We start from the raw sequence: 14874 nt of genomic DNA on the forward strand, positions 1-14874 counted from the left end.
GCTCTGCCCCATCATCTGGATCGTTAATGAAGATGTTAAACAGGATTGGAGCCAGTACTGACCCCTGGGGGTCAGAGTTACTGACCTCTAACTAGACTGTTCCACTGGTGGCTGCCCCCGGCGCCTTGCTGGTCAGCCACCTCCCAGTTCACCTCTCTCTGCTCATCCTGCCCACACATCAGCAGGTTGTCTATGAGGACCTTACGGGAGGCAGCGTCACAGGCCTTGTCAAAGTCCGTGTTGGCAACGGCTACGGCTCTCCCCTCATTTCACCACAGAAGCTAATGGAGTTGCTCAAGCGTAGCTTCCCCTTGGTGAATCCATGCTGATGACTACGGATGCATGAGCCTATTGACTAACTTCTTGAAACTTTTATATGTGCCTGCGTTTTATCCATAAAAAGTTTGTCTTCCTGTATGTACTGGTCTAGTTAAGTCTTGCAGTATTTACTAAGGTGATAACCTTTTATGTTAAATTCTAATGGCCCTTGCTGAATGGCCATGTAAGGAAACTTAAATGGCACATTTGTGACTTATTAACTCTTAGGGCACTGATTTTACATTTGTTTCATTTTCAAGTAGATGGCTGGATTTAAAAAAACAGTTTTTCTTTAGAAGGGGAATTACACTCAAAAGAGGTGGTAAACCCTTGTGGCCTGGATAATAGGTTTTCCTACAAAGGCGCATTTAATTGACAAAATGAAAGCTTGCTTCTTGTCAGAAATGCACAAACGGGCTTTCTTTTTAGTGAAAGAAATAGTGCCCTTGTGCTTGGTTTGGTGTCGCTTGCAGCACTGAGTTCAGAAATTATCTCAATATTTAAGTTTCCTGCATTGAAGGTTCTTACCAGGAATGCTGCCTCGTTTCTGGATTACTATTTTTTAAGACCTCTAGAAAACACACTGTTCTGTTTAACACTAGTAGGAATTTGAGACAGCTTGACATTTCTGTCTTTTCAAAAGGCTTCCGAAGGAAGGAGAGGTTAGAAAAATATATCATCTTGATAACAGCTCCCCATCTTCTTACCAGGGCAGTCGTGCTCGTACTTTTGCCAAGTAAGGTAAGTTACAGCCCTGACAGTAAACAAGGGCTCCTTTTTCTTTTTTAAACCAGCACCGACAGGTGCTCAAGCTTGTTCGAATATTCTTTGGGAGTGGCTGGGAGGAAGAAATAAGCACACAGGTTGTGGCCTGTAACCTGCTGTGTTTCCCTTGACACAGCTGAACCCAGATCTCTTCACTGTTTTTAAAGATCTTTTCCATGTTCCATAACTGTAGGACTGTGTTGTACCTCTGTGCTGTTACTGTGGTGGCTGTTTTGAAACAATTTGCAAAGTTATCGTTCCATGCTGGGCAGTAGTTCTGTTGTGGTATGTGTGGAAGTCTCACCTTCTTATAGCGCAGCATGTTTCTGATGAAGATTTTTTTTTTTTTTTACAAGCAGTATGTAAATAATTATTGCTCTTCTTTTAGGGAAGCAAATACTATTGTATTTGTGTTTTTAATTTGATTTTCAGGCATTAATATTATTCTGCACTCAGGAGATGTGCGTAACGAGACCTGACAATAAAGATCATAAAGTTAAAAAAACCAACAACCCAACTTCTTTCAAATAGGGGAAAATTTTCTAGTATTTAATAGGAATTACTTCTTACTTATAAACCCACTACTTATATTTGTGCTTCCATATTGTTGGCAAAACCAAGATACACAAGGAAAAACACAGAGACCTGGTTTTGTCTTTAAAAAAATTTTTGAACTGAAAAATGTATGCTCCCCCTGCTCCCCGAAACCTTGCCTGAAGTGTAATTTCTTGCTGTTTCTGGTGGGTTGGAACGTTAAATTCATTACCTTTTTGAAATGATCATTTAACTGCATTTTAAGTGCTGTCAAAAATTCAAGTCCTGACTGTGAACATAACAGTGTAAGTATCAATTCTTGGTTTAAAACCCTTAAATTTGAATTTTGATGACAAAAACTTTTCTTTTACAGAAATCATTACCAATTACCAATCATTATAAATTTCCCCACTGTTAGAAGCCCCTGTGAGAAAGCTTTGCTTGATTCATTAAAGTTCTTTACAATATGAGAGAGATTACTGGGTTTATGTACAACTATACTGAGTTCCTGAAGGGTAAATGTGAAAGAACTTACTTATATATATGCATATATATTTAAGTTTTTAAAAAAGAGACAAAAGAGATTCTAGATGGAGTACAAGAAAAGGACGTATGTGGGGGGTAGGTTCCAGTATGTGCTCTCGGTGTGCAGCTGAGACGGCCGTAACTGCTGGAGTGATTTAGGAAGACAGCTTTGAGGGATGGGTTGCAGGCATTGCAGAAGCTGCGATTCCATTGCATTCAAACATCTTGTTCCGTTTTCATGCCAGTTGATGTTTTTCAGTCTGTCATCTGAAACCTCTGGGGAAGAAAAAAACCCTTTCCTGAATTTATTTTTAAAGCAATACTCAGATCCTGAGAATTTTCATTTTTGTACACACAGGCATTATTAATATTTCTTGTACTTTCAAACATTATTTATTTGCTCTAATCAAAACCTAGAAAGCATGCCAGTAAGTACTTTGGTTAAAAACTGAAGGATCACTTTTTTCGCATTAGAAGGAAACATCTGGTCAGTAAAACACTTAACTGTACATAGTGTTTTGGCTTAAGTTTTGTTAATTCCATGGACTAAACCACATTGTTACCTACTTTTGCCTCTGAAGGGAGAAAGAAATGTATTGCTGATTAATGGCCCACCAGAACTGAACTGAGGCATCAAGGTGGAATAAATACCTCATGTCACTGACTCAGAAAATGAAAAGTTAGTGATAAAAATGTCAGCTATGGCCTTATTTCCTTCCTGTACTTAGTTTTACTGCATCGCTGACCCTTTTTTGTTGCACTGATGTACCAGTCTTGGCTAAACTTACTCTAGAACAATGTATGAACTGTGTGATAGTCAATGCCTACGCTCTATTGACTCTGTCTTGTCACGATGAATTTTTTTTAAAGTCTGCTCCATTTTTTAAATTGCATTTAGTACAGTTCTAAAACAGATGTCGAGTACTTACTTTATATCGGTGTGTGCTCCCTTCTTCATCCTTTCACCATTTTATTCGTTTGATCTCATTTTTATCTCTGAAGTTAGATTTAGATTGTTATGTTAGCTATGACTATGGGATTTCAGATGGAAGTGAGATGTTAACCAAACACAGGAAGGCAAAAAATCTTGAGTTTTAAACCATTTTTTTTCCTGCTGTGTCCTCCTGTGGCCTTGTCAATGCTGATTAAAATCAGCTGGTATTGTTATGTAAATAAATTGTGTTTAACTGATCACTGCAGGAAAAGAATGAAATGCAGGAAAAAAGGGAAAAAATAAACAGCAACATAGAAGTTCTAGTTCTCTGTAAGAAGGAATGTCCTTCTGATAGGGAAAAACACTATCTATACAAGAATTTATTTTGTCTGTAGCTTTTGTATTATTGGCAACCTAACTGTGTCTTTCCTCCCCTGAGGAGTACAAGCAGGTGTGCTTTTTGCAGTTTCCTCATCAGAACGCGACCAAATGAAATGCTGCTTTTGAGGAAAAGGAATCGTGAGGCCCAGCAGCGTGGCGATGTGTGCTGAATGTGCTGCAGCCCTCTGTGGATATGGTTTCTAACGGGAACGGTTCGGTGCTAAACGGCGCGGGTTTCCCCTTGCATGTCTCCGGCCGGGCTGTTGCACATTAGAGCTGGCGCAGCTGGTCTGCACTCCCGAAGGTACGCGGAGTGCCAGGGGATTCCTCTTTGCAGAACCAAAACCAGGCTGGATCCTGCTGCAGAAAATGCACTGGGAAGTCCAGGTGCTGTTGAGTGTTCTGCAGCTGGACAAAGCAGAAGTACCCCGCGGGTTCTTGGTCTGTGCCATTTTAACAACAAAGGGAGGTTATGTGTAAAACTCGGTCCGTGGACTGTTGGAAGGCTCCGCGCGCAGTTCGGGAGGCTGGTACAGGCCTGCAGCAGCGCCCATTTACGGGGTTCTCCAGCAGGCGCGCCCCGTCCGTGCTGCCTGGGGGGTGGCAGCGCCGTGTGTCAGCGACCCCGCCAGCCCCGCCGTTACCCGGCACGGCGCGGGGGGGGGGGGCGGGCTGCCGGCCGGCGGGGCGCGGAGCAGCAGCGGGGCGCCCCACGCACAGCCACCCTGCTGCCCCGGTTCCCGCGGGGCACGGCGCTGCCCGCTGGCAGTCTCAGTGCGGGGGCAGCAAGCTGAACTCGGGGTGTAGCTGCAAATACATTGCAACGGCACAGCTCTTTGCTCCCTGCGACAGCGGAGCGGCGCGCACAGGTGCAGCCCGATCGCCGCTGGTTACCTTGGGCGGGCGGCCTCGCTGCGGGCTGCCCCGGCGCGGCCGGGCTGTGCTGCGGGGGGCTCGGCCCCGGGCGTTCCCGCGCCCCGGAGCGGCTGGGCCGTGCCGTGCCGTGCCGCCGCGCGCGTGGCGCTGCCAGGTAACGGCGCGTCCCGCCGCGGCCTGGCCCGCGCAGCCATGGGCACCGAGCAGGTGCGGCGGGGGATCCCCGGGGGGCCAGCGCAGAGCGGGGCGCTGGGCCGGTGGGCCCGCTGGGGGGGGGCGGAGAGGGAGGGAGAGCGCCGGCCTGGCTGAGTGTGTGTAGGGGGGGAGCGCCCGGCCGGCTGAGGGGGGGGCGGCGGGGCCGCGCGGCTCCTCACGGAGAAGGGGGGAGAGCGGGGCGCCGGGGCGCGCTGGGCGGGCGGGGGGCTGCTCTGGCGTGAGGGGTGCCGGTTTCCCCGCAGGCGCTGCTGACGAGCGCGCAGGGAGCCGCGATGGCGGGCCCCGCACCCCCGCGGGCTCCGTGCCCTGCGAGCGGCCCCGGCGCCCCCTGCCCCCCGCCGGCCCCTCAGGAGCGGGGCAGCGCGGCCCAGCTGTGAGCTGGCTTGGTGCAAAATGCGGCATCGGAAGCCCTCTCCTTATTTTTTTTTATTTTTTTTTTTGGGGGGGGGAGGTTGTTGGTGTTGGTGTTTGATTTTTTAAACATGAAGCGTCCTACTTTCCAGAAGCGCAGAAAGCTTACATGCTGAAGGCAGATGCCACCAGAAGCTTCTAGCTGCAAATGTGGCTTTAAATCACCGGGCATTAACCGATACTAGTTTGTATTATTTCTCTGATGGCCTGATCAAGGTGTAGTTGGTTGATGTAATTCCAGGGAAGAGTTTGCCCTCTTAAGCCATGTTCGTTTGTTTGTGAGTCAGTCTTACTCTTTCACTCACCCTAGGTTTTGATGTCCTCATTCGGATCTGTTTTGCTCTAAACAAAGTATGTGAGATATTTTAAGTGAAATAATTCAGTAACTTCCTCCAGTGAGTTAAAAGTTCACCAACTTCACGTGTTTCTGCTTGAGGTGCTGATTAGAGGGTGTGAGTTGGCTGCTCATAAGTATCCGATAGTCCTCGCCGCCCAGCACTCTTCTTTTTAGTACATGTTATTGCCAGTAGTGAGTTTGCAGTACGGTATTTTAAAATATTCCTACTGTCACCGGGGGAACTGGTTTCAACATGTGAGTTTATCAGTATCGCAGCTCAGAGGTACAAGTTGTGGTGCTGAATTTTTCAACAGAAGATCTAATCAAAACTGTGTGGCGTTGTATGTGAAGATAAGGTGTAGTCTTAGCCATTTTTATAGCCCCATTATTTGTACAAATGCCCAGGTTTCTGTTACTTGTTCCTAACGAGGAATCCTAGGAATTAAGACTGTGGACCTTGTGACTGAGGGAACTAGATAATACTCTTCCAAGCATTCAGTTCTATTTTCTCCTATAGAAAAGTGGTTTTGTTTGTTGTTGTTTGTTTTGGTTTGGTTTTTTTTGGTCATTTGTTTGTTTGGCTGGTTGGTTTGGTTTGGTTTGATTTGGTTTGTTTGGTTTTCTTCCCCATCCCATTCGCCATCTGCTCCAGCATCTGGGCTGGAGGAGCAGTGAGCTGTACGGTGCAGCCTCCTTACATGAGACAGGGGGAACACGGCGTGTCTGTAGCACAGTTCAGACCCACCCAGGGTGGGTTTGCGGAGCCGGCTCCGGCCCAGCAGCCATAAGGCTGGTGCCAAACCAGAGTCCATCAGATCGCATGAAGAGTCTGAGGGAACAGCCCGGCGGTCAGCTTGGAGAAGGTGGCGGAGGAGCGTAGTTACTGTCTTCCAGTGCCTGAACTAGGGAGAAAATGGTGCTAGATCCCTCCTGGTGCTGTGCAGCAGCGGGAGGAGAGGCAAGGCTCTCAAGTTGCAGGGAGGGGAGCTGTGACAAGGCATGGCAACCACGTTCTTCGCCCTGAGGTGATGAAGCCGGGGAGAAGGTTGCCTGGGGAGGTAGTGCCAGCTGGCCAGGGCCCTGTGCAAGCTGACCTAGCTTTGTGTAGCTGGTGCTGCTGTGCGGAGGAGAGCGGATCATCACAGCCACAGTTCTGCTGATTTTTCTTTGTGACTCTGCCGCGGGCGGTTTGTACAAAGCTGTGTCCAAAGCAGTCCGAACGCTGCCCATAGGCTGCGCTGCACCCTGCGGCCTTTCCGCCTTGGTAGGCAGCAGCTCGGCGATGCGGCGTGGGTACGCTGCTGGGAAGTGTGTCTGTGCTGGCGTTAGAAAAGACTGGGAGCTGTTACATGGTCTGTGGTGAGAAACTTTTTGCAGCTGAATATGTTAGACTACAGAGAAGTAAATGGCCTTGTATTTTCCCAGTGACCGTTCCAATTACCAGACAAAAAGCAAGCTTGTCAAGTAAACCTGTATTGGTTATAATCCTGCTTTTCTCTCATTTATGCAGAAGTGATCGTCTGTGTCACTGCAGGCTGTGAGACTGGTGCGGGTGTTAGAATGTCAAGGTGTGAAAAATCTTGCACATGGGCTGTGCCTCACTGGAAGATGGACTGTCGAGAGCATGAAATGAGGGACTGAAAGAGAGGTGGTTATGGTGGCAAGGTCTTCAGTTGCCTGTTCTGTGATTGCCAAAAAGCTAGACTAAAAATACCAAAACTGGCCTGCTTGGTGTTTAGAGTACTTTAATTTACCAGGCAATTTGTTCTCAGTTTAAGGGGAAGCCAGATGCATTTGATTTCATTTGAGGAGAGAAAGGGGGAGGATTGATCTTTTGTTCATTAAAAGAGTAGTGCTGTTGATTTTGAAACAAGATACTTAAAACCTTTTGTTGTATGACCTTCTTGCAGTAGTGGTAGTCAGGGAGTTTCATGGAGTTTTTCCCATCATGTTCAGGGGAATAACTCCTTGGAGCTGGAATGAGTTTGCTCCCCTTTCACAAATGGGATCGCAAATTAGTTTATGAAGACATTGCTAACAACTGATAATGTATGTCTCTACATATTTTATCACTGTCAAATTCCTGTATTTTGAAGGTGGCTTTCTTTGGAGCCTGATTAGATTTTTGGCTTGCTGAGGAATTGCCAGACTTCATTCTTGACTGCAAAATCTATGTAGATAGTTAAGTGCCTACAACTTGTGTGAGTTTTACACCACAGCAACTGTACAGAAAATGATGGCAAACCCATTTTGTTTAAGGGTAGCTGAAGTCTGCACAGACTTTCTGTGCTTTGTGTCTTTCGTCAGTTACAGTCTGCATAAGGCACAAAGCAGAAAGAGAATGGCTGTAGCGTAGTCGTGCAGTGTTAGATATTTTGGTTGGGTTTGATTTTATTTGTTGGGGTTTTTTCAAAACGTGTTTATGTTTGGGTTTTTTAATGTTTTTAACATTTAACAAAACATGTTACATGGAAAGAGGCAGTGTGGGCAGTGCCAGGGGTACTGGTGGTGGTGTGAAACCAAGGAGAAATAAGCAGCCAAAGGCAGTTGTGTTAGAGCCAAATTTTACAACTAGATTGTCTCGTTTGTTCATAGGAAGGCGCTGTACCCTGCTGAAGTGTGCTAGCCAGCATCCTGGGCATGGTCAGGGATGCTTTTGGACAAACAGCTTTGATGTCTCATGCTGAGGGATCAGCATTGTGGAAAAGCAAATAATACTGGACACTCTTAAATGAAAGTTTATGGGTTAGAAAAAAAAAGGGGGCCATTTTGTGTTTTAAAAAACGTTGACTGAAGAATGGGAATCGAGAAATTACTTGTTTTTTTCTATTACTTGATGGTATCTTGTAATGCTGTAACGTATATTTTGCCCAAAAGGTAACAGAAATGCTTCCCAGCCTAAAATTAATTTTTCAGAGCTATGAATTTACAAAGGTATTTGAGAAAGTTGAATTCTACGTGGAAGCACTCTAGGAAGAACAGGGAAAGTGATAGGAAATTGTATGTGTAAAAATTATTATATGAGAGAAAAATGCAGCTAGAGCAAGATTACAAGTGTATGTATTTCTTGAAGTCTAATACTAGTAGTAATCTCAATTTTCTAGTTGTGATCATTATTTTTTTTTCCCCCTTTTTTCTTTTCCTTTCCTAAGCCCAGTCCAAGTGGCAAAGGGAAGCTGGCCAAGAGAACAGTGAACTTACTACCACAGTTGTCTCAGGTAGCTTTGGTGGCTTTTTTGTAAGCTTTCATTTTCAAATACGTGTCGCAGCATGGTTATGTAAAGACCATGGTCCTCATTCCAGTATATGCCGAGGTGTATATTCTCTCTCTGCACTATGTATGTATATTGCTTATGTATATTATGTCTGTATGTGGAACATTGTTTATATTTCAATATTTAGAAAACATTGAAAGTAGTGTTTGAAAATGTTTATGTGAAGTATAAAACTAGTGAGTTTATAAATATCACATAAAAGTTTAACATGCTTCTCTCTAACGGCCTGGATATTTAGAATCTGAGGGTACTGTGTAAGTAGTAGTTCATTGTATGATTTTCATGTTGCATTATTCCTGCTGTATATTAGGCTACAGTTTCTTTGATCTACTATATTTACGAAGCCTTGAAGTGTGTGTTAGTAGCACCGACAAGTGTAGAAATAAAATAAATGTTTATTCCAGGGAAGGTGTAAACCACTATGGCAGCAGACTTGCCCTTCATTCCATCTAAGCAAAGAACAGAAGGATGACGAGGCAGATGAGTTTACTGTAGAAAATGAGTGTTCACCTGGTAAGGTTAACATTTTTAGCACTACTAAAGAAAACCTCTCAGAAACATAAAACATGTATGATACATTTGAACTTTTTTTTTTATTTCAAAATATATTTTCTGCAAGGAGAATATCTGAAGATGAGATGCAAGAGACACAAGATACAGGATTCTACAGATAATGAAGCAGGTGCTGGGCCGTCAACTTCTACATTGCAGAGCAGCAGTCATCTGAAAAAAAAACATGAAAGTTTCAGAAGTGCTCTTGTTGACATTATATTGTGAGTTTCCTCATCCTTGAATATTGTGGGTTTTATACTTTTTCATAGATGAACCAAATATTTGAATTAAATTATTTTAAGATTTTGATGATTGTAAATGGAAAATATGTATATGAGCATGAACTATGTCACCAATTTTTTAAAGCTGAACATTAGCAGGTAAAATAGAAACTTGGTCACATGCTTCTGTGTTCCTTTTGAATCAGAATGTCTTGTGCTCATTGTTAAGGTTTTCCAGTTCCCTTTTTTTTTGTTGTGTTTCTTCACAACTGACATGTAGGACGGCTGTGTATTATTAATGCCAGTAAAATGTATCTGAGGAATGTGATGCATACTCTGTATTTTGTTTGGTTTTTTGTCTCAGGCAGCAGGACCTTACTGAAGAACAGCTTCTATCCCTTGACAGAACCCAGCCTGCAGGAGCAGATTCTTCTACACCAGTAGAGAAAGATACCTTGGTAGCTGAATGTATTTAGTACTGTATTAAATGAAGTTAATTTGAGTATTACTTAAAATACAATGCAAATCATTTATCGTAAATATTGTCAAGATGATTGACACAATGAGAGATGACTGATAATGACATATGCTTCCATTATTAGTTTCACACAGTATGTTATTTATCATGTTACTGTTGAGAATGGAACATTAGGAACGTGTAGATGATTCAAGGAATTATAGAATGGAATAGTAACTGGAGGATAACCGGTGTCAGAAAGCAATAAATTAATCTTTTCTGCACTTCCTGAAGGTGAGAATGTTGTGCAAGGGCAGGTGCAGTGCTTTGTCTAAGCAGATAGAACCCATGAGACTATTCTCTTTGGGTTACCCTCATCTAGGGCCTAGGATGTTCTTCATTCTCATTCTGGTTTAAGATACCTTGCATGACACAATTGTATGCACAATTTTGTGATTTATGTATATTTAAAACAGATTAAGTTCATTTTGGGATAAATTGACTGAAATAGATTCATGTTACTTCCTGACATTGGTAATCTTCCACTTGATATTCCGTTGTGCATTTCTATGCATCTGGGCTGATAAGTTTTTTCATGTTTCCACTGATGCTCTGAGGTTTTGTTAAGCAGATTTCACGTGCCTCTTATACAAGCGGATGTTCTTATCTGTGGTTATACATTCATATTCCGAGCAGTGCATTAGCTGTATGTTGCATGTCCACACAAAAGTCTGCAGAATGCCTGGCTTTCTTTTTGAATATGTGGTCCAGCCCCAGAGTTAATGGATAATAATGGAAGCACTGGAGTGATGAGATAGATCAATATATATTGAAAATTTATTTGAGGAAAAAGTTGGTACTGGAACAGTGCAAAGGAGGGGCATTGCACCAGAATTGTGGAACTGTAAAAGCAAAAGCAAAACAAAAGCCAGAATTCTACAACTTCTGTCCATTCTTCAATGAAATTTTTGTTATTTAGCTCTTTTCAGAGAAGTGGAATGAGGCTTATGGCACTATACTCTGTTTTTTTGTCTCCACGGAGTTTTATTGTTATTCTGCCCACTAGTGCTTGGCAGGCTGGTGAAGGTATTTACATCACATTTAGTGATGTGTATGTAATTTACAACATAAAGCAGTACTTGGTGATAAGTATGTTTATTTTTACTAAGTAAGCCTGTATCTCTAGCTAAACCTGTAGTAGCAATGGCTGTCTCATACTGGCCTTAACCGGTGCATCTTATTGTTTTATCCTGCAGAAATACCACTATTACATTTGCCATGGAATTGGTACAGCAAATGTGGCCCCAATGGATGACTCATGGCTAGATCGCATCTTAGCTTTAATTCCACCGTGCCTGAAAGTACTTGATGAAAGTATACATTCACTGACTGATGAAGTGAAAGAAGACTATCTTCTGAGTATAAAAAAGGCTATAGGTAGATTTCTAGGAGTTTACTTGTGTTTTCTCCTAAATTGCTAATATTCAGAAGTGTTTGTGGTTGAGCGCTGCTCACTGCTGAGAGCTGCCGTTGTGGAAGAGTGATATGAAAGTGCTCTCCTGCATGTTAGAGGCACATTTTAATAAAAAGAATACTTGGGTCTTCTGGTCTTTGTAATGACCTAAGATGATAATATTCATTATTTCTTGATCTTTCAACGCTTTAAAAAAATATTATTTTATATATATATCCCCATTTAATAGTATAGCTTTCTTCTAAATCCTTTTTCACATATGACTAGATAGAACTGTTCTCAATGAGTTGTGTATTGGGTCATTTTGGTTGAGATATGGAGGGGCTGGAGCGTGCCAGAGCCGGGCAGCGAAGCCACTGAAGGGGTTGGGTCACAGGTCCTGGGGGGGGGCTGGGGGCACGGAGGCGGGGGGGGGTGTCAGCCTGGAGAGGAGGCGGCTCAGGGGAGACCATCTCACTGTGTACAGCTGCCTGAAGGGAGGCTGCAGCGAGGTGGGGGCTGGTCTCTTCTCCCAGATAACAAGCCACAGGATGAGAGGAAAAGGCCTCAGGTTGCACCAGGGGAGGTTTAGGTTGGGTATTAGGAAAAATTTCTTCATTGAAAGGGTGGTCAAGCCTTCAGGCTGCCCAGGGAGGTGGTGGAGTCACCACCCCTGGAGGTATTTAAAAGACATGTAGACATGGTGCTCAGGGACGTGGCTGAGCGGTGCCCATGGTGCTGTTAGGTTTACGGTTGGACTTGATGATCTCAAAGGTCTTTTCCAGCCTAAATGATTCTCTGATTCTGTTCCTTCGCTAAAATTATTTTGGCTTCTTTTTTCTTTTTTTCTTTTTTAATATATTTTTTCAGTTGACTTTGTGTTTAGAGACACCAGGGCAAAAGATGAAGACAAGAAGGATATTCTTCTACCTCATCGTGCAGAGTAAGAAAATATATTGATTCAAAAACACTGACTAGAGAACAGTGGGGTAGAATAGCACGTATAGAGAACAGTCTTAGTAGTGGTAGTCGATGTCAGCCATAAATCAGACTTAATTATTACTTAAGTAAATTGAGATAATGATTATACACAGTCTGGAAAAACCCTGGAAAATGTGTCTACCTTGAAAGGTTGTTTGGATTTAGTTTTGTTTAGCAGTGCTCAACTGGTAAGAAGTCTCACAATTAATCCCACAGCCGACAGACAACCCTTGATAGAGGAGGCCAAATGCTTATGTATAAACTGCATTGTAATCTATGGAACAGTGTCATATTCTGCACAGATTTCACTGAGTCTCTCATTTACAGGTTGTGACAGTTTGGGTCAATAGATCCAGGTTTAAGAATGTAATAAATACAGACTGTTTTGATCTGAAGAGCAGTTCGGCAATATGTGGTATGAACGGTGATAGATGCCTGGCTTTTCTGGCTGAGTTTTCCAGTACGTAGCAACCTCCATACTGGAGTGGATAGACGTGGCCTTTGTTCTGAGTAATGGATTAATCTCTGTTCCATTCGCACTTGCCTTAAAAAATCTGCAGTCTACTGGAAGCAAGTATAGTGCTACTCCAGGGATCGTAGCATCTGCCCAGGGTGGGTCAGCCTGCCTAGTATCAGCTTTCCTAGAACATCATACTGTCATTCTTCCCGAGACGTGGAAGTGAAGAGGTACCTCCTCCAAAGATACAGCCAAGAACTGGGAAATAAATTTGCCTTGTCGGGGAATGAAATGATACAAACACTGCAGAAGGAGAATGCTTCCACCAATACCAGCCAGGCTCAAGGGTAGCAATACTGAGTGATCTTAAAAACAGAAAAGGTTTTGTTGGAAATAGTAGTTTGAGATAGATGCTTTTAGATCTCAAATGCTAGGCATTAGAATATAGTAGAAGGGGTGGCTGTGACAGATGTTATTGAAACAATTTGCATTTTAAAAAGAGAAATCATACACGATGAATTTATTGTTGTTACTGTATCCCCGGGGTAAGTGGCCATCCTGCATCTGATTCTTTGTAGGTCTTCCCTACCTCCTAGGACCTGCGTGGGACATCGCAGTAGCATGTGTATAAGCTTATATCACATGCTTAACGTGCAAATCCAAAAGCACAAAATTCTCCTAGCAGAATAATCATTGGGAAAACAGGTTCAGTCCATTAGCAGTATTTGAAATTTGAAACTTCATTCTAAAGAAACAATATAAGATAAAGGTGGCAAACCTTGGAATTTTTTAAATTTCCTGTAGCTACTTTTTCCGTCTCCTGTAAAATAGAGATTCTCTGAGAAATTGACACTTTTTTTATCTCGGAAACTACTTTTATGGGTGGGAGCTCATTGTGCAAATGAGAACAATAGTGTTACAAGTATATAACACATTTGTGAGGAGTGTTTTTGCTTTTCCCCTGAAACCTAAAGGTTGCGATGTATGCTACTTAAGTGGTAGTGCTTAATATGTTAATAGTAAAATCAGACTGCCTGTAGAAAATGACAACGATTTTTAAAGCAGGAAAAGAAACACCCCACCAGAATAGTTTAATGTTTTGAAAAATTTGGAAGCAGGCCAACTGAGTTAATGAAAAGGCTCTAAATCTATGAGTCTTTACAGATTTGGAGTGATGAGCATAAACTTATATAAAATAGTACTTATTGTAGAAAATTGCTTATTAATTGACTAAATACATTATGTATGTATAATGATTTTATATGCTAAATATAAGGGACCATGAATAGGTTATGGATCTCTTAGAATTTGGTCAGTATTTCTCTCGTTATTTTTTTTTATGTAGTGGTCAGTATTTGAAGACCTTCTTTTTGGTATCTGAATAATAAGCGGAAAGTTAGATTTATCTCCTGAATTCTGTGCTTTCTGGGTTGCAAAAGAATTATCTTAAAGTAAATGTATAAACATTTTGGTTCTTAGCACGGCTACTACATTCATTCTACTGTTTCTTACTGGTTTTGTGATTGTTTTTTGGTGGTGGTTTGTTGTTTTTTTTTTTAGACTAGAAGTAGTGCCAAAACTTTGGAACAAGTCTTTCTTGTCAGCATGCAGTTACGTGAAAGAAAATTTGCATGCAATAAATCCTTTAATGCTTGCTGTTCTGAACTTATGGGAGACCTCATTTAAGTAAGTGTTATTTGTATCTCTTAGGTTTCAGCTGCTCAGTGATTTCAGAACCTATGTAGGGAAATAATGGATGATGACATCTAAAGATTTCCAAGTTACTGTGTTGAATTGGGACTGCTACGATACATCTACCTGAACACTGGTCATGGATATGATGGCACTGTTTGACAGCCCTTATCCCAAATAGATTTGTCTGTGTTCTCTCCTCATGCTTCGAAGAGTTTCTGCTGACTGTTTCTCCATAGAGGTCAAGCTTTTGTATCTGTACATCCCCAGAAATCACATGGAACACTTTGCCATCTTCATGTCTTTTGATATCTAGGCAGTTTTAAGCAAGAAGCTGAACATGAAAGTTCAATAGTTCAGCTGTTTTGTACTTGATTATTTTTTTAGAGCGTGGGTGAAATGCCATTTGGACTTGGCAGTTTGTGATTTTGATTTTTGGTTTGTTTTTTTTCTACAGTCTCTGGCAAGTTTCTTCTGACATATTTGAAA

The 14874-nt window shown here is 42.5% G+C and overlaps 1 protein-coding gene and 1 long non-coding RNA gene across 2 annotated transcripts in view; one reads left to right on the forward strand and one right to left on the reverse strand.

Annotated features, from left to right (window-relative positions):
* Positions 1–2084: 2084 nt before the first annotated feature.
* Positions 2085–3705, reverse strand: LOC129785063 (uncharacterized). The gene is made up of 2 exons (XR_008748562.1): positions 3072–3705; positions 2085–2418 (listed from the first exon to the last, which is right to left on the reverse strand). It is a non-coding gene; the product is annotated as an uncharacterized LOC129785063 (long non-coding RNA).
* A 721-nt stretch (positions 3706–4426) lies between these two features.
* Positions 4427–14874, forward strand: part of DNAH7 (dynein axonemal heavy chain 7) — a 111743-nt gene continuing 101295 nt past the window's right edge. The window contains 8 exon segments of the mRNA XM_055812961.1: positions 4427–4540; positions 8450–8515; positions 8977–9085; positions 9192–9345; positions 9710–9803; positions 11059–11239; positions 12126–12198; positions 14254–14379. Of these exon segments, the coding sequence (XP_055668936.1) occupies positions 4526–4540; positions 8450–8515; positions 8977–9085; positions 9192–9345; positions 9710–9803; positions 11059–11239; positions 12126–12198; positions 14254–14379 (818 nt within the window). The 5' untranslated portion in view covers positions 4427–4525.

The sequence above is a fragment of the Falco peregrinus genome, chromosome 8 (assembly GCF_023634155.1).
Source record: "Falco peregrinus isolate bFalPer1 chromosome 8, bFalPer1.pri, whole genome shotgun sequence".
NCBI classification, from domain to species: domain Eukaryota; kingdom Metazoa; phylum Chordata; class Aves; order Falconiformes; family Falconidae; genus Falco; species Falco peregrinus.